At 45.3% G+C, this 25,397-nt stretch overlaps 1 protein-coding gene across 1 annotated transcript; it reads right to left on the reverse strand.

The window, feature by feature from the left end:
- Window positions 1–111: 111 nt before the first annotated feature.
- LOC122931332 (zona pellucida sperm-binding protein 4-like) lies at window positions 112–23,859 on the reverse strand. Its single transcript, XM_044285397.1, has 11 exons — window positions 23,697–23,859; window positions 20,795–20,910; window positions 18,495–18,591; window positions 15,595–15,738; window positions 14,725–14,912; window positions 13,767–13,864; window positions 12,932–13,059; window positions 740–929; window positions 436–583; window positions 210–282; window positions 112–143 (listed from the first exon to the last, which is right to left on the reverse strand). Exons 1-11 carry the CDS (start codon window positions 23,857–23,859, stop codon window positions 112–114), a joined length of 1,377 nt encoding a protein of 458 aa, XP_044141332.1.
- Window positions 23,860–25,397: the final 1,538 nt, after the last annotated feature.

The raw sequence follows: 25,397 nt of genomic DNA on the forward strand, positions 1-25,397 counted from the left end.
ACTTTACACAATATTCTAATTTTTTGAGTTTCACCTGTACAGTAAATCCTCATACAATGAGCTCCCTCTAGTGGCAGCTGCAGGTAGACAGAATTTTATCATGTTACACGATCAGTGTGGAGAGAAGTAGGGGGTTTGGAGTTCTGCATAGGAAAAGATGATTGAGATAGTTGAGGTAATCAGGTTGGGCATTTGTAGACTAAACTTACGTCTGTTACACACGGTAGCGCAGTTGTCACTTGGAGAGGGGACACAGGCAGAAGCGCTGCAGTGAATGTATACCTAGAACATAAGGTTTTCATGAAGTCTCATTGTCCAGCAAAGGAATTTCCTAGAGTCACTGCCACATGTGGCCACACGAGGCAGTACAGAGCAGTGTTCTACCCATTTGTACAGTATTTGGGGTAGCTAGCCAATGAGCATCTCAGGTCATACCTGTCCTGCAAGAGGCATCTCCGTGTTCTGATCCACAAAGGTAAAAGTCTTCACATCAAACCGCGAGTAGTAAGAAGGGAAAGGTAAAGCAGAACCTGGAGCTACAGGAATCACATCAGACATGTAGTTGTCACCAGTGAATGGACACCTGGAAATAAAGCCAGAAACCTGTATAGAAGCAGTTCTAATACACACTCATCTCTGCTACATCTGTAGCCTTTACTGCCCTTTGAGCTTTCAAGTGAAATGGTAGTCTGGGATTAGACTACAACACAATTGTGAACCTCTAAGGATTTGTACTTACCCATCAATAAGTATTGGCCACTGGATGCTGCTCAGAGGGTCAGGAGATGGCGTGGACCAGCACTGGTGTAGGACAAGGACAAGATTCGGGTCCCTTCTCTGCAAGATTCTGACCTCCACATACACTGGATCCCTCAGGACTTTTACCACTGGATAATCAGAGCCCGTATAATAAGTGATGTAGCTGGAATCTAGGACAGAAATACTTCAATTACTCTTACTGGTAATATGTTGCCCATGATAGCACCTGTGAGATCCTCACCCTTCTAGATCTTTAAATTGGTCCACTGCCTTCCACCACTCAGTATTTGACAAGATGCCTGGGACCAGCAACACAGCTATATACAGTGAAACTGAAAACATAAGCAAAAGTAACAAGGAAAACTATGCCAAATATATGCCTGGGCATATCCCTTTGCCACAAATTGACTATATGTAGATAGATTTTTTTTTATAGGGAAGGAATTATGTAGGTGCCGTCATGGGCTTATGGAAAAACATTACTAGTAGAGTAATTGAAGTATTTCCATTACGCCCCATGACAGCACCTGTGAGAGATTAGACTAGATGACTATTAGGGAGGGCCTACAGCACCACTCCCAAAAGACATGTCCTGCATAGATGAAAGGACCAATCTGTAGTGCTTGTAAAATGTGGAGGGAGAACTCCACATTGCTGCCCTACAAATGTGTTCAATGGTAGCGCACCCCTTTTCTGCCCAGGAAGAGGCTACTGCCCTAGTGGAATGAGTTGAAAAACCCAAAAGGCACCTGACAACCTGACTCAATGCCAGACCAATCGCTCTCTTAAGCCATCTGGCTAGGGTACAGCTTGTGACTTTCAAGCCTCTGTCCTGACTAGTGGCGTCGCTAGAGGGGGGCGAGGGGGGGCAATTGCCCCCCCTATGTTGTCCCTTGCCCCCCCGGGTGCCCCCCCGCTGATTCCCCAGAGTGAATACTAATGAGCGCTTCCATTAAAGAAGCGCTCATTAGTACCGAAGGACCAGGAAGTGGTGAACGCTCTGTACTCACCACTTCCTGGTCCTCGGCTGTCGGCTGTGCAGGGCTGCGCACAGCGTAAGGTCGCTCTGTGACCTCACGCTGTGCGCGCCAGTTTAGAGCACAGTCGACTGAGGAGAAAATGGCAGGCGGCGTCCGTCCAGGAGCAGGAGAGGTAAGTGTTTTTATTTTTTATTTTATAAAAAATGTGGCTGCTGGGGGCATTATGGGGGCTGATAGGAGGCATATTTGGGGGCTGATAGGAGGCATATTTGGGGGCTGATAGGAGGCATATTTGGGGGCTGATAGGAGGCATATTTGGGGGCTGATAGGAGGCATATTTGGGGGCTGATAGGAGGCATATTTGGGGGCTGATAGGAGGCATATTTGGGGGCTGATAGGAGGCATATTTGGGGGCTGATAGGAGGCATATTTGGGGGCTGATAGGAGGCATATTTGGGGGCTGATAGGAGGCATATGGGGCTGATAGGAGGCATATGGGGCTGATAGGAGGCATATGGGGCTGATAGGAGGCATATGGGGGCTAATAGGAGGCATATGGGGGCATATGGGGGCTAATAGGAGGCATATGGGGGCTAATTGGAGGCATATGAGGGGCTAATTGGAGGCATATGGGGGCTAATTGGAGGCATATGGGGGCTAATTGGAGGCATATGGGGGCTAATTGGAGGCATATGGGGGCTAATTGGAGGCATATGGGGGCATATGGGGCTAATAGGAGGCATATGGGGGCTAATTGGAGGCATATGGGGGCTAATTGGAGGCATATGGGGGCTAATTGGAGGCATATGGGGGCATATGGGGCTAATAGGAGGCATATGGGGGCTAATTGGAGGCATATGGGGGCTAATTGGAGGCATATGGGGCTAATAGGGGGCATATGGGGGCTAATAGGAGGCATATGGGGGCTAATAGGAGGCATATGGGGCTAATAAGAGGCATAATGGGGGCTAATGAGGCATAAGGGCTGATATGGGGGCTAATGAGGCATAAGGGCTGATATGGGGGCTAATGAGGCATAAGGGCTGATATGGGGGCTGATATGAGAGGCATAATGAGGGCTAATATGGGGGCTGATATGAGAGGCATAATGAGGGCTAATGAGAGGCATAATGTGTCATCCACAGATGCCCCCATAACAGTGTGTCTTCCACAGATCCACCATAACAGTGCGCCTGTGCACTGACGAGAGACAGAAAGAAGGGGAAAGAATCCGTGGAAGCAAGCAGGGGACAGCACAGCAGACGACTGAGTAGCTTCTTTTGTAAGTAAATTGCTTTATTATAACTGTATCCCTGCATACCGCAATTCTCTCGTATTTTGTAATCTTATTGATATATACTTATTTTGTTTGTGCCCCCCCATTTTTGACTGTGGTATCTTTGTGCCCCCCCTATATATTGTTCCTAGAGTCGCCACTGGTCCTGACCCTGAAACTGAACAAAGAGTTGTGGGGTTTTCCTAAAGTCAATCGTATACTCTAAATTTGCGCAGACACACCTTCTCACTGAACGCAATAAACAGATGGCTCAATGTGGATAATCATAACTGGTGCTCAGGTCAAAAAGAAGCACCCCTTATTCTTCTCACGTCTAGAGCAGCGTTTCCCAACCAGTGTGCCTCCAGCTGTTGCAAAACTACAACTCCCAGCATGCCTGCACAGCCAAAGGCTGTCCAGGCATGCTAGGAGTTGCATAACTACAACAGCTGGAGGCACACTGGTTGGGAAACACTGTTTTAGAGCATGAAAGGACTCTTGACTCCCATTCTTCAGGTTTTGACAAAAGGAGGGGAGAACTATTTCCTGAGATCTATGGAATACAGAAACTACTTTGGGTAGGAATGCAGGATCCGGTTTAAACACTATTCTGTCCTCTAGAATTTGGCCGAGTGCCGAGACCTGGACTTTGAGAGTGCCAAGTTTAAGTGTTTTGTCAAGGCCTTCCTGCAAGAAACTCAGAATTAAAGGAATGTTGGGCAAGCTCAAATCTAGGCCTGGCCCTGCAAACTGAAGGAAGGTCTTCCATACTCAGATTTTGGAGGTGATCTTTTTTTCCTAGCTAGAAGAGTCCCAATCACTTGTTCTGATAAACCTCTGGACCTGAAGATCTCAAAATTCAGGCTGTCAGGTGCAGGTTCTTCACCTCTGGATGATGTAGAGCAGTGTTTCCCAACCAGTGTGCCTCCAGCTGTTGCAAAAATACAACTGCCAGCATGCATGGACAGCCTTTGGCTGTGTGGGCATGCTGGGAGTTGTAGTTTTGCAACAGCTGGAGGCACACTGGTTGGGAAACACTGATGTAGAGGGCCCTGATATAGTTGGTCCCGCCTTTCTGGAAGTAACCAGGGATCCGCTATTGGTTTCCTCAACCAGACTCTCCTCGGCCAGAACAGTGCTATTAGGATCACTGTTGCCTGCTCCCTCCTGAATCACTCTGGCCAGTAGGCTGATGGGAGGAAATTCATAGACTAGGTCCTTCACCCATGGTTGTGAGAGCGCGCATCTGTGCCTATAGATTGACCTTCCCTGCTCAGAGAAATTATATCCCCTGTATTAGTAAAAAGATCCTGGATGCTAGCTGCATTAGCTGAGGAGATCTTGTGCCTCCTTGTCTGTTGATATATCCGACAACACTTCAGTAGTAGCATAGACTCTTGACATGTTTGAGGCAGTAATGGGAGACTTTCCTTTAATGTGCACAGGACTGCCCTTAACTCCCTGGCATGTTGGGATTGAGCACTTTGGATTCTTGACCAAGGGCCTTGGAGAACCGCCTAAACTGAATGGCCCCCTACCCCCAGGGGGTAATTAGGGGGATCCCACTTCAACCATTCTACTCCCCGACTCAGGTTGGGTGTTTAGCCACCAAGTTAGGGACTGGGTCACAATCTTGCAATCCAGGAATTGCAACTCCCCATCCCAACTGGACAAAATGTGCAACTGAAAGATTATGGACCTGAATTGGGCCTACTTCACAGCAGGAATGCAAGCTGTCAGACCCAGAATAGACATTGCTTTTCTTAGGGACACTTCCTTGGTTCTGCTGAAAGCCCTGATTTTCTCTACCGGAAGATAGGAGTCTTACTAGATTCCCAGACGCAGAAATCCTAGGAAAATACATCTGGAGGTTGGAATCAGGGACGATTTGTCCCAATTTATTAACCAGCTGAGACTTGTCAGGGTCCCCAGGACCTCCTGTATTTGAGATATTAACACATCTGGGGACTGCCCTACCAAGAGCAGGTTGTCCAGGTATGGGATTATAATGATGTCTGATCTTCTCATCTCTGCCATTAGTTTCATGAAGAGGCTTGGTGCCTGCGATATCCCGAAGGGAAGTGCTCTGAACTGCAGATGGACAATTGATTCCCCATCATTACTGCTACCCTGAGGTATTTCTGAGATGAGGTAGTAAGCCAAAAGAAGGTGGACTGGCGGGTAGGGGTACCCTCCAAATCTTGCCTTTTTTTTAAAAAGATAAGCCCTTGTGGGCGCAAATAGTGGTGGATGTTGGGAATTGTAGATTTGAGTTTGGCTGCTTAAGTGTGTAATAGCTTTCCGTTTGTAGAGGTGGGGACGGTATAGTTGTGTATAGTGATGTCAAATGTATGAGAAAAAAAATAAAATAAAATATTGTATATACACGTATGTGAATAAAATAAATAATATCAGCATACAAAACACAAGTGATAGTACACACATAAAATCTGCTGAGAGAATAAAAGGATAAAAAGATTGTACATAAGTGGGATCACTGCATAAAGTCTCTATTGCCTAAGAGGCCGTATTCTGCAGCGTCATGCACAGTGTGATGTGGTACAGTGGGATATACTTCAATTACTCTTACCGGTAATATGTTTTCCATGAGCCCATGACAGCACCTGTGAGAGATCCTCCTCCCTCCGGACAGGAAACAGGAACTTCCCAGATCTTTAAATTGGTCCCGTGCCTTCTACCTTCAGTATTTGACAAGATTCCTGGGACCAGCAACGCACCTATATATAGTGAGAACTAACATAGGCGAGAAAACATAGACAAAAAACTCTGCGCCAAATATATGCCAGGCATATCTCTTCTTTGGCACCATACTAAAGAGTAGACTTCTCTTTTTTCCATTATTCTTTATATATATATATAAGTAAAAAAAAAATTTTTTTTTTTTTTTTTTTTAAATTAAGGGAGGGAATTATGTAGGTGCTGTCATGGGCTCATGGAAAACATATTACCGGTAAGAGTAATTGAAGTATTTCCATTACGCCCCATGACAGCACCTGTGAGAGACTAGACTAGATAACTATTAGGGAGGGACTGCAGCCTGCAGCACCTTTCTCCCAAAGGACATATCCCGCACAGATGAAAGGTCCAACCTGTAGTGTTTGTAAAACGTAGAGGGGGAACTCCACGTTGCAGCCCTACAGATCTGTTCTATGGTAGCGCACCCTTTTTCTGCCCAGGAAGAGGCTACTGCCCTGGTGGAATGGGCTGAAAAATCCGAAGGGACCTGACAATCTGATAGTGAATATGCCAAACCTATCGCTCTCTTGATCCATCTGGCTAAGGTACGGCTTGTAACCTTGGAGCCCCTGTTCTGACCCTGAAATTGAACAAAGAGTTGCGGGGTCTTTCTAAAGTCCTTCGTAGATTCTAAATACTCACAGACACACCTTCTAACATCTAAAGTATGAAAGGATTTCTCTCCTTCATTCTTTGGGTCCTGACAAAAGGAAGGGAGAACCATCTCCTGAGACCTATGAAACACTGACACTACTTTGGGCAGGAACGCAGGGTCTGGTCTGAAAACAATCCTATCCTCCAGAATCTGGGTATATGGAGGGGAAGAGGACAAAGAGGACAGCTCTCCAACACGTCTGGCAGATGTAATGGCCACTAAAAATACAGTCTTATAGGACAGCATCTTTAAGGGGATGTCCCCCAGAGGCTCGAACGGAGCCTTGGTTAGAGCAGAAAGAACCAGGTTAAGGTCCCATGGGGCTGACTTAGATCTAACTATAGGACAAAGTCTAGAGGACCCCCTAATGAACCTTTTGACCCAAGGATGAGTAGCCAAACGAAAGTCAAACAGGACACTCAGTGCCGAGACCTGCACCTTGAGAGTGCTGGGTTTAAGCTTTTTGTTCAGGCCCTCCTGCAAAAAGTTCAAAATTAACGGGATGTTGGGCGAGTTCAAGTCTAAGCCTGGACCTGCAAACCGAAGGAAGGCTTTCCATACCCTCAGATAGATATCGGAGGTGACTTTTTTCCTACTAGCTAGGAGAGTCCCGATGACCTGTTCTGATAGGCCCCTAGACCTGAAGAAAGACCTCTCAAAATCCAAGCTGTCAGGTGGAGATTCTTGACTTCCGGATGATGTAGAGGGCCCTGATATAATAGGTCCTGTCTTTCTGGAAGCACCCAGGGATCTGCTATCGATAGTCTCCTCAACCAAGCAAACCAGACTCTTCTTGGCCAAAAAGGTGCTATTAAAATCAGTCGCCTGCTCCCCCCTGATCTTCTGGATCACTCTGGGCAATAGGCTGATGGGAGGAAATGCATAGACTAGGCCCTTCCCCCACATCTGTGAGAGCGCATCTGTGCCTATCGACTGATCCTCCCTGCTGAGAGAAAAGAACTTTTTGCACTTTTTGTTTTCCACCGAGGCGAACAGATCTATCGTAGGAGATTCCCATAGGGCCTGTATTTGGTGAAACACTTCTTGATTCAGACACCAATTCGCCTGACTGAATCTGTGTCTGCTGAGAAAGTCCGCCTGGTGATTCTCTGAGCCTTTCAGATGAACCGCTGAGAGAGACAGAGCTTTCCCCTGCATTAACAAGAAAATCCTGGATGCCAGCTCCATTAGTTGATAGGATCTTGTCCCCCCTTGTTTGTTTATATAAGCCACCACCGAGGCGTTGTCTGATAGGATCCTGACATGTTTTTGAGACAAAAAGGGGAGACTCTTCTCTAGTGCGCACAGGACCGCTCTTAACTCCCTGGCATTTTGGGACTGAGCACTCTGGTCTTTTGACCAAGGACCTTGGAAAAACCCCAAAACTGAATGGGCCCCCCATCCCCAAGGGCTTGCATCGGTGGTTATTATTAATGGGTCGTGTCTCACCCACTCTACCCCCTGATCGAGGTTCGAAGCCTTTAGCCACCAAGCTAGGGATCGGGTTACTGACCCCGGGACCACAATCTTGTGATCTAGGGATAGCGACCTCCCATCCCATTTGGACAGAATGAGCCATTGCAGTATTCTGGACCTGAATTGGGCCCACCTCACTGCTGGAATACAGGCCGTCATCAGACCCAGAATAGACATCGCTTTTCTTAAGGGGACTTCCTTGATCTTGCTGAAAGACCTGATCTTTTGCTGAATCCCCTCCTTCTTGTCTGCTGGAAGATAAGACTTCTGAGTCTGAGAGTCTAACAGGATGCCTAGGAAAACACATCTGGATGTTGGGATCAGGGATGATTTGTCCCAATTTATTAGCCAGCCCAGGCTCGTCAGGATCCCCAGGACCTTCTGTATGTGAGATTTCAACTGCTCTGGGGACTGCCCTACCAAGAGAAGGTCGTCCAGGTATGAGACTATAATGATGTCCGACCTCCTTACTTCTGCCATCACCTCCGCCATCAGCTTTGTGAAGAGCCTCGGCGCCTGTGATACCCCAAAAGGAAGAGCTCTGAACTGTAAATGAACAATTGATTCCCCCATCTTCACTGCCACCCTCAGGTATCTTTGGGACAAGGGATGAATGGGCACGTGGTAGTAGGCATCTTTTATGTCTATTGAGGCCATCACACAGTTGGGGAACAGATGGAGGACCGTGGAGGAGATGGACTCCATCCTGAATTTCTGATAGGACAGATACTGGTTGAGACCCTTCAAATTTATAATCAGTCTGAACGTACCGTTGGGCTTGGGGACCAGAAATAGGGTTGAATAAAATCCCTCTCCTTGTTCGTCCTTTGGGACTGGAACAAGGACTGCCTTTTCCAGAAGGCTGTTTATTTCCTCCAAAAGTGCCACCTGTTTTGGAGAATTTTGGTTTAATGAAGTAACTTTGAAAGTTCTGGGCGGTAGTCTCTTGAAGTCTAGGCGATAGCCTTCCTTTATAATATCCTTTACCCAAGCGCTTGCGGTAATATTTCGCCAGGCTGGAAAAAATAAAGAAAGACGACCGCCCACCTGGGGTCTGGCGTCATTGTTGAGTGGAACTTGATGTTTGAGGTCTGGATTTAAACAGCACACTTTTTGATTTATCAGATCTCCACTCCCTCCTTTTGATCCCCAAAAGCCTTCCTTCTTTCATTACTCCGAAATGGCTTCCCCTGTTTAGGAAAGGACGGTGCTGGAAAACCTTTTTTCCTATCGGATGCCTTATCTAAAATGTCATCTAAGGCTGATCCAAATAGAAAACCCCCTTGGCAAGGTAAGGCACAAAGCTTAGATTTTGAAGCTACATCGCCCTTCCACCCTTTCAACCATAACGACCTTCTGGCTGAATTGGAGAGTGCAGCCGCCCTAGCGGAAAGCCTCAATGCGTCAGCGGAGGCATCAGAGATAAAGTCCACTGCACTGGACATAGTTGGTATCGCCTCCAGCAGCTGATCCCTAGGAGTCTTATTCTCTATATGAGACTCTAATTCCTCCAACCAGAGCTTTAATGACCTAGCCACCGAGGTAGTTGCTATATTTGGCTTAAAGGCAGAAGTGGAAGCTTCCCAATTCTTCCTTAAGTATGCATCAGCCCTTTTGTCCATGGGATCTTTAAGGGACCCTAGATCCTCAAATGGGAGAGCTGACTTCTTATTTATCTTGGCTACGGGAGCGTCTACCCTCGGTACCTCCTGCCAAGCTGACACTTCCTGATCATCAAAGGGGTACTTTCTCTTGACCGCTCTAGGGATAAAGAATTTTTTATCGGGCTTCTCCCATTCACGTTTAATCAGATCCTTGATACAGTCCTGAATGGGGAAAACCCTAGACTTTTTAGGCTTTAGGCTCTCAAACATTAGCTCTGGTCTAGACCTGGACTCCTTTTCCTCCTCAAGCTCCATCGTGGATCTAACCGCCTTCAATAACAGGTCCGTATCTTCTGCTCTAAACAACGGCTTCCCTGTCAAATCCTCAGAAGAGGAATCCAAGTCTGCAATAGCGCCTTCCTCAGACCCAGAGTCCATAGCATCCTCCGCTACCGCCTGGGGCCTCTTATGTCTGGATGAGCTAGGCAGGGATTTTTTAAGCTCCTCCACTGACGAACGGACTTCATTTTTTACTAAATTCTGAATACTCTGTAATAAAGATGGCGACTCCTCGGCCACTAACTTATCCAGACATGGTTGACAACATGTCTTGGAGTAAGATGGATCCAGCTTCCTCTTGCAAATTCCACACTCCTTAGCTCTTTTGTGGGAAGCTTTCTTTGGGTGCTCTTTAGCCTGCATTTAATAAAACAACCCATCAGCTTAACCTGACCATAAAAACAAACAACTCCCCAAAGGGAGATGGTGGGGGTTAACCCCTCTTACCCCCAGGAGTACCATGCTTGGTTCCAAAAGCTGCTCCTGTCAGTCGGTGCGCTGTTGTACATCCCCTACTTCTTGCATCATAATGCTGCGTAAAGGGGGGCCAATTGAGGGCTGTAGATGCTGCTTGTGTCCCGATCGATCTCCTGCTGCTACTCACCACCACGCTGGCTGGCGTTCCCTTTTTCAAATGGGCCGCGCAGCGCCCCCATGTTAAGCTCCTCCCCTTCCGGCCGATGGAACGCACGCGTCACTTCCGGTGCGACGCGCACGTCCAGCACAGCCAGCCTCAATGAGAGGGGAAGACGCACCTCCCCCCTCATGCCGCGACTTCGCTGGCAGGCAGGGACACGAGGCAGCCCAGGCATCCCCCCATGGCTCCGAAGAAGGGAATAAAATGCAGACGCCGGGCTTCTCAGCGGCTCCTAGTGGAGACTTACACCGACAGGTACCTCCACTAGGTTTTGCTTTTAACCCTAGAGGTCCTGCAGCCAAGAAATAGACCTGGAAAGAAATCCTCCTGTCCCTGGACAGGAAACAGGAAAGAACTGAAGGTAGAAGGCACGGGACCAATTTAAAGATCTGGGAAGTTCCTGTTTCCTGTCCGGAGGGAGGAGGATCTCTCACAGGTGCTGTCATGGGGCGTAATGGAAATAATGATGGGTAAAAGGTTTTTGTTTGTGTTAAAAATATATAAACATGTATGTACCGACATATATATTAAAATATTGTGGTATCATGGGTAAGTTTTACTCACTTCACGAGGGGGGCGGTTTACCAGGATAAGCATAATACATCTGTAAACCAACTACCCCCCCCCAGCCTGGATCACTTCTAGAGTTTTAACGGATGAAGGCAGCCAAACACACGCGGGCTTCTCTTCAAATGTCTTTATTGCGTGTATAAAAATCCGGCCTTACAAGGTAGGGCACACAGCTTAGACTGATGCCACATCACCCTTCCACCATAGGGACCTTCTGGCTAAACTAGATAGTGCGGCCACTCTAGCAGATCGTCTCAATGCATCAGAAATAAAGCCTACTGCTCTGGACATGGTTGGGATAGAAGCTGTTCCCTAGGAGTCTTGTTCTCTATGAGACTAGTTCCTCCAACCAAAATTTTAATGACCTTGCCACTGAAGTAGTTGCTATATTTGGTTTGAAGGCTGACTTGGACGCCTCCCAATTTCTTAAGTAGGTGTCTGCCCTTTTGTCCGATGGATCCTTAAGGAATCCTAAACCTCAAACGTAATAGTTGATTTTTTATTTATTTTTTTCTACAGGGGAGTCTACCCTAGGTACCTCCTGCCAAGCTGATACTTCAAAGGGGTACTTTCTCTTAACTGCTCTAGGGATAAAGACTTTGTCTGGCTTTTCCCATTCATGCTTAATCAGGTCTTTGACTTCAGGCTTTCAACCATGAGTTCTTGCCTAGACCTGGACTCCTTTTCCTCCTCCAGCTCCATCATGGATCTAACCGCCTTCAATAGTAGATCTGTATCCTCCACTCTGAATAACAGATTCCCTGTCAAGTCTTCAGATTAGGAATCTGAGCCTGCAATGGCACCCTCCTCCAACTCAGAATCAGTAGTATCCTCCACTATTGTCTGAGCCTTATGTCTGGAAGAGCTAGTCAGAGATTTAAGATGTTCCACAGAAGAACAAACCTCCTTTTTAACTAACTCTTGGATGTTTTGCAATAAAGATGGCGACTCCTCTGCTACTAATGTAACCAGACAAGGTTGGCAACATGTCTAAGGGCAGGACAGGCTAAATTTTCGCTTGCAAATTCCACATTCTCTAGCTTTTTTTGTGGGTAGCTTTTCTTGGGGCTCGAAAAACAGACAGAAAGGACAAGCTTAATTTTTTTTCAGGATCTGCATACTCGAAAATAGGAAAACGGAATGGATTCTGTGATTCGGACAGCACTATGATTGGTGTCCGCATTTTTTTGCAGAGGCAATTGAAATTAATGGATCCGAAAAAACGTTCAGATTTAAATCGAAACGGAAACTGAGTGTTTTAACGGAAGTTTTAATGGACCCAGGCTTATCCTGGAAAGGATATAGCGAGTCATCCCGACACCCCTAACACCATTTCAGGGAGCTGCTGTACTTTGTATTGCAGCTCATCCCCATTGACTTGAATGGATGTGGCCGAGCTGCAACTAAGCCACGTGAACGATGTATGTGATGTCACATGGCCTAGAAAGAAGCCTCGGTGTGCGGCTTATTCCAATAGAAGATTAGCAAGGGTGTCAGATCCCCGCAGATTGATATTTATGGCTTAACATGTTAATATCTGTTCATTAATAACCCCTTTTAAAATAGTTATCATTCTGATCATATTTACATGACTACAATTTCATAGATTGTATAAAGTTGCTTCCTGCAGCCACCAATAGGGGGAGCTCAATACATAGGAATTTATAGTTACTTAGAATCTCAGCTGTAAACACTCTGCACTGAGCTCCCACAGTGGCGGCTGATTGAAGATGCAGCAAATCTGTCAGGACCAGAAGACATTTCCCATAACAATCCTCTCAGCTACTCCTGCTAGCAGATCAGACACCATGTAAAGTGACTTTCTTTAAGGAATTTCATTTATGCAACAATTCTTATCCAGTCACCACAATATCTTACCTAAACTGATTCTCAATTCAAAGTTAATAGGTCCTATACTTGACACAGGTGGTGGGGGTGGTAGGGTCACTACATCCACTTTCAATGGGAGTAAGCCGCTAACTGCAAAACTACAGCGAACCAATAATCTGTGGAATAAAAGTACAAGTAAGATCCAGATACATTGTAATGTAAGGACTAGTCTCTGCAGTAATAGTCTCTCTACCACCCGAGCCTTTCCATAAACTAGAGTGGCAGCAAGGGAGAATTCAGTAGCAAGTATTCCATTTGCCTACAGTACCTCCACAGGATACATTGAGTACTGCACAGAGCAAGCCAAAAGATGCCGTCCTAAATAAAGATCCTGTAATTCAGTATTATCCAAAGAAATCTGAAAATGGGGTCTTAATTGCTTGCAGAGGATCTTCAACTGAAGAGACCTCAGAGGACATCCCACAGTTAAAGGGATCATGCCAAGTTATCAAATTGTCTCCTTATCCATAGTATAGGGAATAACTGAGCTGCAGGCCACACATGGGAACTTTTGCTCAATTCATTCTCTATGGGCTGGGGGGCTGGACCCCAGTTCAGGATCAGTGGGTGTCCCAGCACTTTAACCTCCACAGATCAGTTACTCCCCATCCTGTGGGCAAGGAGACAAAATTTGCCACAACTTCTTGAAGTCCACTATTGGAGTCTAGGGACTACACTGGGTAGGATCCATGCTGTAGACCTACAAGCCACAGAAATGCTAATAGATCCCACATTTCCAAGAGGAATAATAGGACAAATTCTAAGCAGAGCAGAGCCCTGTTGTAGTATTTGCTGAGCCCAGCTGTGTCCATAGTTCAGTTACCTGAAGGTGGAGTCTCTGGTAATTGCTATACTGTTCCAGGTCCTCAAAGTTTTGGATGCCACCAGCTGGTTCTCATACACCGCCTGGTCCCCAACCAGCTACAAGACAGTAATTCAGCAGTTATCAAGTGTGACATTTATGGAATCCACAGAAGAAATGCTACAAATGCCCAGTGGTGTGGGTCTGACTTGAGGGCCCATCTCAAGAACAGGGCTCCATTTTGAGGCTGTTGTGATTAGACAGGTGGTCATGCATGCCCCTCACAAAAATAAATATATATTTGGGGCCACCAAAAATAGTGACTGGACCTGTCCTCCACCACCTTGCAGGGCACTATTCCCCATTGCCCAAGATAACCAGATGAGCACTGGTGCAGGCATTAAAAAAACTGCAATTATACTCCTAAGAGGAAGCCAGTAGTCCTGGCATTACCAATATCACTCATAGCAGTATTTAGCATTATACAGCACTATTACTGCTTTTCGGTCACTACAGTGGTACCATTTGAGTACTGTATTGGAAAATTAGCACTGTACAGTATATTTCAGTAGTGTGTAGAACTGGTATTAAAGGCACAGCATTAGAAAAACCATGGCCGCCTTCCCCAAAAAAAAAAAAAAAAAAAAAAAAAAAAAAAAAACTCACCTGGTTGTGTGAGGAACCATTTTTTGGAAGAAATTAGCAATGCTTTTCTAAGGTAACCACGTGAATTCAATATCTGGGAGACTTACAGCATCATACTGGACAAGGACAAATTTGTCACCATATGTAATTAGTGCACACACAGGTCACCCCATTGATGACCACCCAGGACACCATTCAATTCAAGCCCTACCTGTCTGCAGTTCCCAGGAAGTAAGAATTAAAGGGGGACAATTCAGTGGCAGACAGAAGGAAGTCTATGGTTTGAACAGCTCCATATGGATTTTCACAATGGCATTAATATACCACGACTTACCTTGTAGGTGGTTCCACAAGCAGAAATTGGGAACTGGTAGAGGAGGAAGTAGCCATTGCTAGCTGTTGGATTACATTCTGGGCCACCATTTTGGAGCAGTCGCACAGATGTCAGGTTCAGCGGTGGCACAGTCAAGGTGTTTGAAAGGGCAATGGAGAAGAGGCCGTCTGATGTGCAGCGGGCAGTCACTGGGGAAGAAAAAGGTCATTACAAGGGTTACCAGCCAAAACGGAATTATAAGTGGTAAAGTATCTATGGCTACCTCCATAAAAAATAAACTTTGTCTTAGGTAGCCAGCCATGGACACTCAACCTGTCAGGACCAACCCTGTCAAACAAGCCATTACACAAGATAGCAGGACCAGACTTCTGAGCAGTGAGGATGCATGTCCCCCCCCTCACAGTGCAAGAGGGAAGGAAGCAAGGCTCCGATTGCAGAAAGGAAGGTAGCAATGAACTTGCCATGATCAACCCTGTCAGGCAGTCAGAATAATTCCCTGGATCAACAACCTCTCTCCAGGAGAAGTCTAGTAATTATATTCTTGGCCCCTTTAGATCTTAGAGATTTCACCACCACCTCCGGCAGAGTTCCATAGTCTCACTGCTCTTACAGTAAAGAATCCTGTGTGTAGAAACCTTTCCTCTAGATGTAGGGGGATGTCCCCTTGGCAACCTGGGTATAAATAGCTGAAGATCTCTGTAGTGCCCCCTGATATTCATAGTCATTAGATTTGGGGGTCCTGTAGGCCTCCCATTCCAGTTACTTCAGCTGCATGCTCCAGCTCTGCTAGGTCTACCTTGTGCATCGGGGCCCAGTACTCCATGTGCAGTCTGATTAGAGACAAAAGTGACAATGATTACATGCACTTACCTTTGTTTCCATAGTAGCATGGAGTAATACTGTCAGGATCGTAGCAGCACCCCATAGTTTCACACGAGTCCTGAGAACTTGTACAGCTCAGTCTGTCTGACCTTACGACGGAATCACACTGGCTTGGAATTGGAGAGTCATGGTCTGCCAAAAAAGTCCCAAATAGTGGATTAGGCAACATTGCAACTCTGCTGTTCCAATAAGAAAACCAAACTGAAAATAAAATCCCCAAGAGCACCCATCAGGACTAACTCTATAAAACCAGGCATACTGGTAGGGTCGAGACACTTGTGAAAATCTGTTGCAGTGTTCTGGGGGTGGGGGGCTAGGAACCACCCCACAGTGCACTGAAGCCCTCCCAAGTATAAAGCTATAAAGTATTCTCAGTAACAACTAAATTGACATGATAAATTATCAGCAGGAACAGGCCCTACCAGGCAGTATGCCTGGTTAATTCTGCAGAGTTTTTTTTTTTTTTTTTGTTTGTTTTTTTAGAGGTGTATTGTAAGGTATTTTTTACTACTGATGGTTGTCCCTTTAATTCTGTTTATTTTTACCATTGTGTAATGATTTGCCTTGTAATCTAGTATCCATCCCTCATTGTGCTGATAAGACCACATTCCTGAGTGATCTTAGAGACATGCATGCTGCACACTCGAGGGGCTAAAAAGGTTTAAACTCTGTGGCACACATACACTTGGGAGACTCCAGCTTTAACTTCATCCTAGGTAGGACGCAAGTATTGATTTGCCCCATATTTTCTACACCCTGGGGTGTTGGTCATGTTATAATGTGGTAGACAGCCATGTGTTATAGTATGATCGATAGAGTCTCCACCCCATCTAGTGATGTATTATTCAGTATGATTCATTTGCATTATTGTATATATTTAACCACTTAGTAAGTCCATGTATTCACTTAGCCTGCGTAAGCTTATTCTCTCAAATCTTTTAAGTTCACATTACAAGGGTTGGAATAAGCCTTTCCCATATCAAAGAAGTACATTGCTGTGTGTCGAGTCATACATAGGCTATGAGACAGCTTATAAAAAGAGGCTGGAAAACACAACTAGCGAGTGAGGGCCAGAAATACACCTGCATTTTAGTCAGCTAGCAAGTGGAGGTACTAGTCAAATGTACACCACCTCAGGGCAATATTCAAGATTAAAATGGCAACTTGTAAGTTACAGGCATATTAATGCAATACAAACCTGGTCCAAGAGACTCTTAAAGGGAAAGAGTGTTTGCCAGTTTTAGCAGCAAACCCTGCTGGTGTCCAATACAATAGAAAAGGATATCCATGCCATGTAGATTTCTTTTGCCCATTTGTGCGCAGTACCACATATTTGGAGGTATCTGCAGTTTTATATTTTAATTATATATTTGGTGGCAAGTACCAGCCAGAAGAGGTTTTGATGGCAGGAAGCAGGACCAGCCCACTCCTGGCAAGAGGGAGAGTTTAAGAATAACTGCAGTGAGGGGAGCTTCTGCTCCTTGGACAAATACAGGATTCTCCAGAGAGACCACCATACAGCTCCAAGAAAAACACTTTAGAAGCTTAAGAAAGTGATCAGTAGAAAACCCCATGTTAGACACTGCTGCAAGGTGAGGGACAACAGCTCAGACACCCATCACCCCAAAATAGCACTAGGTCAAATAAAGTTAGTGTGAACTTGACAGTGGACAACTATACCCACAAGTGCTCATTTGCAGTCATCCAAGCTGCCACCATACCTCCTTAACTGGTGCCAGTAACTGCATTTAGAATTTGTTGCTACTGGATGTACCACCAGTTTATATTTTGTAAAAACGAAAGACTGCTATATGTTCACATCTAGCCTCATGCTTCAAACTACATTTCCACTGCACTGATCCTCAGTAGCCAAAACCTGAGAATACACTTACAACCTCTCATCAGGACCACTACCACTCCCATCTTCTGCACTGGCTCCTCAGGGGCTCACTGCATGCACTCGTTTCCCTGACAGTCATGGCTGGATTTCCTATCCACTTTTCCAAGTGGCAAGGAAGGTAGAAAGGAGCAAAAAGTTGCAGTTGACCCAAACTGGTACAGAGTTTATGTATTCCCCGATTCATCTGCTGGGAGCCCTCATGTCTGAGGCATATGCAGTTTAATCCCCCATTACATATAGGGTACCAGCTCTTCAATGTATGCTGGCAGAGTGAACTACAGTGACCAAAGACAACCAGCATATCTAGCACCAAGATATTGAAAGTAGCATCACTACAACTTCATTCCACAGGAGGTAACTGCAGAACTGCTGTCCTATATTAACTGGTATCACATGCCAAGTGGTTTAGGTCCCATTCAGACAACTTTCGGTATTTGCGGATTGGATGCAGACTCTTTCATGTCAGTGGGTCATCAAAAATGTGGACAGCTCACCATGTGCTGTATGCATCCATTCTGTAAAAGCCATGTCCTAGTCTTGTCCGACTGCAACCAGAGTGCTTATTCGTCATTGTGAATCTTGGTCTGTAAGGGTATGTTTTTTTTGTGTGGATTATATGCCAAATGCAGAGTTCTTCCTTATTGATTTTCACTAGGTGAGGAAGATTGTAATCACTGAATGAGGTTTTATACCCTTTAGATCACAGTAAAATCTGACCCATTCCAAGCTTTGCTACAACTCCTTCCAATGTCGACACTCTTGCTTCCCATTTTTTCCAAATAAGGGAATTTTCTGAAGGACCATCATCAGTAGCCTGGCTAGGATTCGGCACCCCCATAGGCAAAGCAACACCAATACAAGTGGCACCTGTAGAAGTCAAGAAAACCAGGACTGGTCCATATTAGTTTATAGCTCATTCCTTATGTAGGGATGAGAAGGTATCATTTACATTAGATATTACTTCAGTCTAAGCAAGGCTTGTACTCACAGATTCCCACAGCACAAGTCATCTCCTTCCTCGCAGTGACTTTCTTTCCACCATCTTGTTTCTTAGTGAGCCCAAGAGTCAACACAAAGTGGGTGTCCTGAAAATTTAAAGAAATAAAAATGAGGACGTGGCCAATACTAAAAAGTTCTCCATCACTGAAGACTGCAGAATACAAAAATCCTCAAGCAAATTGTCATGGTGGGGAGTGGGGGGAAACCCCCCACCGTGTAGGGTCAAAGGGTAAAAAGGGAATCAGCCTGGCCAAAAGGAGTAATAAGGGAGCAGGTCACCTACTACAGTGTCTTTGTTTTTTTCCCTGACTCCTCAACATATGAGCGGACCCTGATGGCAGTACAACTCATGCTCAGGATTCCTAAAGACCCCAAGTCGCCCTGGTAATCCCTCACCAAGGAACAAGGAAGAGACGACCTGTTCATCCCAGTAATGGAGGAACAGGAGTCTGAGGCCAGGCTGCAAGGAGAGGGGAACACATACCTCATAAGGAGATGGCAGGTAGGCGAAAACAACACTTACCTGCCAAAGACACACTGACTGGAACCCATGCACTAGTGCTGCTGTCCACACCAACATTAAAAGGACACAGCACACACCACAAACCACACAGGAACCCAGGACACCCTTAGCTGCAACAAACATGACAGGGGAATGTCTAGTAAACATGCTGGACACCAAAAACCACCGGACATGTAACACCAAACTAGACATACCAACTCTGAACATTACCCACTCCATGCAAATAGGGACAGGAAGGGAAGGAGACACCGGGATAACATTGATGACCACAAGGGTGGCCCTTACGGGACAGAAGCAGAGCTCCAGCACCAACAGCTGAAGTACAACTCACTCCAGCCAGGAAACCACAGAAGATATAAGCCGAGTGACCACACCCAGTCAGGGAGTTAACCCTTACAGCACCAGACAGAGGGAGGCTACAACTAAAAGGGGAAGTGCACACACACACGCATACCAAACACGTAACCACTTGCAACAGCACGCATGGCAACCATGTCACGGCAATCACCCAGAAGGCCGAGACACTGACACCGAATGCACACACAGCAACATGTTGCTGTGGGCAACTGCAAGTGTGGCAACAGTGTCACAGCGTACACCATAGGCCGTGACACAAATCCATGTTCTGGAGCTATAGGCACCATATTCTGCTGCAGTGATGCTTCTAGGAGAAGATACTTCCTTTATTTTTATTTTTTACACATGCCACTTTTGGAATTGGTGGCACTTTCTGGAACCACAGATAACTCCCCATATACTTACAGTTTGAGACACATAGCAGCCATCATAAGAAATTCCAACAATTGCAGAACCATCATATTTCTGGGTCACCCAAATACCGCAAGATGGGTCATTTCTCAGAGGCTCCATTTTGCCATCTTTATCTAAATAAAGCAAGGGAAACATTGGTGAGTAGATGGAATCAGCACTACAGGGAGATCTCCTGTGAAGCAATGCTGTAATGTCAGATGTGTCTACCTATGTGTTGTCAGAACGGACCTGTGTTCTGGTGCTAAAATGCTTAGACATGATCTAGTTCTTTCTTCTGCTATTGGGAAACCTCCTCTTTCTAACCCCTCCATTGTGCCAGAGGTTCCATGGAGGATATCCAGGACAGCCACTTACAAGAGTATGGAGCAGTTTGACTATGAAGGGGACACGACAGACTCTTCAGTTGGCCAAAAGTTGGGGTGCCAGTAATCAGACCAAATTTACAAACTATACCATGTATGAGCTACCGATCATCTATTTCCAGAAACCCCCTGTAAGGGTCTAGTCACATACAAAGTTATGATGCGATAATGTGTGAAAACCAATGGGAAGGCTCATTACACATGTAAGAATATGGCCAACAAAAGCACAAGTTTTGATTTGTATTTTTATAGCAGAGAGGGGTTAGCCCTTTCTAGCTACTCTTGAGCAATGTGTTTGAGACTACTACATGGCACTTAAACGCCAGTCTTAATAAAGCCCCTGCTCTGGCAGTGGTTCCTGACGAAGTTTTGAAGAGGCACCGGCCTTACATTTAGGTAATTTTCTACACCAAAACCAGGCATAGATGACTGTGTACTGGCTAATCCTCACCCACTTTAGACCTGGCACAAGCTGAGAAAAGTCAAATTGTTGATAGTGTGCCATTTTAAAAAGGTATTCTTAATTGTTGGCCAAGTCTTTTGTGCAGTCCATAAAATGGCTGCTGATTGAGGGTCACGTGACCAGCAAAATCACTCAGCCTCCTCTATTCAAATACACAACACCTGCACTACATTCTCAACATTGCAAGTGCAGATGTGGCGTCTTTCAGTGGAGAAGAACGAGTGATTTGTCTGGAGTTTTCTGGTCACATGACCCTCCACCAGAGGCCATCCTATGGACAGGTTTCCTGTGTGGACAGCAAAGATGATTTGCCCAACAAGGGGACATAAATTTATGAAAAAGCAAACACAGAAAAATCAAAGGGTATAGTAGAAAGTGTTGTACATACACATTTGTGAAGAGTAGCCAGGAAGTGGCCAACCCCTTTAAAAACCCTCATCTGTAAAACTGTGCCAGAAGACATGAATTTCAGCGAGATGTGGTTTTGGCCACGTTGTTAGATTACATTCTTAGGGCTCAGTTACACAACAGGCACCAGCCATTTATGCACCACGTCACAGATGCAGACCCATTCACTTGAATGGGTCCACAATAAGGAAGGAGTGGTGTGGAATGGAGGCATTCAAAGAGGGACACTTGTTTTTCATTGTGTTTAAGATCTATTTTTCCTGCATATCTAAACACTTAGTTGTTATTAAATGCAAAAATCTGAACATAGAAGTTTCTAAAATTCAATTAGATCAAATGAAATAAGATATGGGAACAGACAAGCTTTCTGGATCAATATTGTAACTGCAATAATGAAAGTCCATGTAATTCATGCAGATTGAGATTGTCATGGATTTTCCCTGGATCTCACCCAGCGAAATCTGCACCGAAAGTATGAATAGCACTCATGGGAGGGGAAGCTTGTGAAGCACGAGTACTGTGTGGCCACTGAGCTCTAGTTACACAGCACTGTTCAGTGGGTCTGTATGATCAGCGGCCACACGGTATTGAAGATGCTACACAGCCATTAACACTACAGACCCACTGAACAGGGCGGCCTCAGTTTAGAGCTTGCTGTGGCCCATACAGCTGCACAGTACTCCAACACAGCGTTGCATGCACCATATTTATATGTGCCCGATTTTCATCCACAGGCAACATTTAGGTGCACCTGTGAGGCCTGGGCCTTATCAGTCTTGGGTCGGACTAACAGCCTCCCCCCCATTGAAAGCATGGCTTCTTGCTGGAGATAACTGAAAGTTTGCCCACTGGCTCCTGGTATTGCCCACACACTTTTGGCCTGGGACAGCTCAGAGTCCCATGGATAAAACAGAATTCATAAATCTCCTCCCCCCCTGTATTATGCATGTATACCTCTTCTCATACATACAGCGCTATAGAATGAATGGCGCTTTAATAATTAAGCACAGGTAGGTTAGTGTTACGTCCCGAGCTACTTGAGATACCTTGGTGCGGTGCTCAGATATGTCCTTCATATAAGGATATATTGGCTAAATTCTCAATTTTAACATCAGTTTGAGGGTTTATTCAGACTTGTTTGCATCCACAGTGGTGCACCTTCCTTATTAATGTTTACACAGTGTGGTCTTACCCAAAGATCGCCAAAAAGCGCACACAACATGGAACAGGCCCGAACCTTATTACCAGTGTCTCTTCTTCCCAATACAATGTTACTGTACATGTCAATAAAAATGATAGGGCTCCATAAATAGGTCCTGGATAACCATCTACACTATAGTTGCCAACTATACAGGGGGTGGGATAGCGGGAGGCTTGGGTGCGCACTGTGCCTAGAGCAGATGACGCAACCTCCTGGCTCCACACACTGACAGCTTCTCAGAGGGATTAGTCTAGTCTTCCCTTTACCAAAAAAAAAAAAAAAAAAAAAAAAAAAGCCTCATAGAAAATTCAGGTGTGTGTAAAATATGATAGCACCACAAAACAGATATTGATAAATCTGACACTATGTTGTGGTGGTTTACAGAGACCAGCTTTTTATGCCAGTTTGTTTATGATGTCAGGCACCCCTTTAGCAGACCACACCTAGTGGAAAAACTAAACAAGCTCCTGGCTAAAGTAGTTTATCCTAGGTTTAGGCTGGTTTCCAGGCGTAAATGTTGGTAAATTTATCACAGCCCCTCAACACTCCTTTGAGTCAAACAGCACAAAAACACCCATGTGACAAAAGTCACCAGAAGAGGGTGACAAACTGGCATAAAAACAATCATAAATGACCCCAATGTCCTAGACCTTGGTACAAAAAACAAAAAAAACAAAAACAAAAAAAAACCTGTACTTAGGCCTACCATGGCACTGCTAAACATGGTGGCACCTCACTGGTGCCACATCAGGGGTTGACCACTTTCTGGTCACTGTTTACCAGTGTGTATGCAAGATGATTATGGTACTTGCTAATATAGACTGTTGGAATTCTGCGTTTCTATATTTCATGCGGTATTACCCCTTGTTGGACAAGTCTTTTTTGCTGTCCACACAGAAATCCGGTCCATAAGATGGCCACTGATGGTGAGTTGCCTGGTCACATGATGCTCCATGTGAGGTCTTCTCTGTTCAAATACACTGCCCCTGCCATTTGCTCTTGAAATAGTGGGACTTCAATGTAGGTGCAGTGTGTTTGAATAGATAACCACCACATGGAGGGGATTTCCTGGTCACATGACCCTCCATCTTATGGACAGCACAAAAGATTTACCCAACAAGGGGACACAGCTTATTAAATATAGGAAATGACACAATATTAACAATTGCAATATAGTCATCTTACATACACATTGGTCACCAGAACATGGCCAACCCCTTTAAGATGTTACATTCAGACCCTCACTGTACAATAACTATTACAAGCCCTGTGGTTGGGTGGACAATGGACTATCAAGGTGTGGGACCTGGTTACCTCTGGTAACCCTACAGATGCATCAACAATTTTCTGTGGTAACTGGGGGTTTCACCTCTCATCCATCCCAGTTTACAGGTCACCCACAAGGAGAGTACAGACCAGTACAAGTACTAACACAACATGCATTAGACACACCAAACACTTACTTAAAACCTTCATCTTGGAATCTTGCTTCAGGTGCTGGGGCACAATGATCTGCATGTTCTCCTCCCCACATTGCACCTCTGGAAGTTCTTGGAGGCCATGGCTGTTGTCAGCTAAAGCCCTCAGTATCTGAGCAGCTATGACCACCAACTTCCACCACTCCATCCTGACCTCATGCCTAACCACCTGCCATGAGCTCTTATATAGTGATGGGATCAGCCTCAGCCCCACCTGTGCGTCCATTAACCCTTTCATAGTTGTCTCATCTAAGGCAAAGACAGAGTTCCGCTGCGGCTTCACCTTTTTTTTCATTCACCTCTATACAAACACATTTGGATATTGAACGGAATTTGAATATATTTTTTGCAGTTGCCATATATTTTGGTCATGGGACCCCCATGGGGATACATTAGGTGTAATATCACCTCACCATATTATGCCAAGGCCCCATGTCGCTTGCCATAAGTGTGATGGTTGGGGGCACTGCATGCGTACGTGATACAATGAATTAATATAACCAAAACTGGTGTAAAGTAGAGCTGGCTTAGTTGCCCATAGCAACCAATCAGATTCCAGCTTTCATTTTTCACAGCTCCTTTGGAAAATGAAAGGTGGAATCTGATTGGTTGCTATGGGCAACTAAGCCAGTTTTCCTTTGCACAAAGTTTTTCGTAATGTTTTTCCCTCCCCACAGTCCCTACCTGCAAGTTTGTGCCGAGTTCTTCCATGAGATTGTGTCACAAACCATGTCAGTGTGGATTCCAGCACGTGAGGCCTCGTTCATATTTCAGTTTGATGTCCATAGAAAAATCCCCCCATGTTTTATCCGTGAAGGATCCATGTTTGGTCCATAGGTCATCCATATTCCGCAGACACTGCTCAGTTGAAAATTAATTTCCAGATCATCTCCCACCAGTGATCATCGAAAAACAGACCAAAGAAAGATGCCGTCTGTGTTGTGTCAGTGGCTTTTCACTGACCTAGGGCTCATGCACACGACCGTATGTACTTTGCAGTCCACAAAAGACCGATCCGTAAAAAATGCGGATGACATCCGTGTGCATTCCGTATTTTTCGGAATGGAACAGCTGGCTCCTAATAGAACCGCCCTATCCTTGTCCGTAATGCGGACAATAATAGGACATGTTCTATTTATTTGCAGAACGAACATACGGAAACGGAATGCACATGGAGTAACTTCCATTTTATTTATTTTTTTAAATTGAAATGAATGGTTCTGCAAACGATCCGCAAAAAAAAGGCGTAACGGACACGGAAAGAAAATACGTTTGTGTGCATGAGCCCCTATAGACTTCAATGCGCATCACAGACCCAAAAAGTGCACATCTTTTTTTTTTTTCACTTAGGCCTTTTTCACACGAGCGAGTTTTCCACACGGGTGCAGTGCATGACGTGAACGCACAGAACCCGTACTGAATCCTGACCCATTCATTTCAATGGGTCTGTGAACATGAGCGTTGTTTTTCACGCATCATTTCTGAGTTGCATGAAAATGACAGCATGTTCTATATTCTGTGTTTTTCACGCAGACTTGGCGTTTCAGTGAAAAACGCACTTCATCCGGATGCAACCTGGATAAAATCCGGATACAATGCGTTTTTCACTGAAGGTTGCTAGAAGATGTTGTTTATAATTCTTCATTTTTTTTTCACGCAAGTGAAAAACCCATCAACACTGATTGC

Source organism: Bufo gargarizans, chromosome 3, assembly GCF_014858855.1.
Source record: "Bufo gargarizans isolate SCDJY-AF-19 chromosome 3, ASM1485885v1, whole genome shotgun sequence".
Taxonomy (NCBI): domain Eukaryota; kingdom Metazoa; phylum Chordata; class Amphibia; order Anura; family Bufonidae; genus Bufo; species Bufo gargarizans.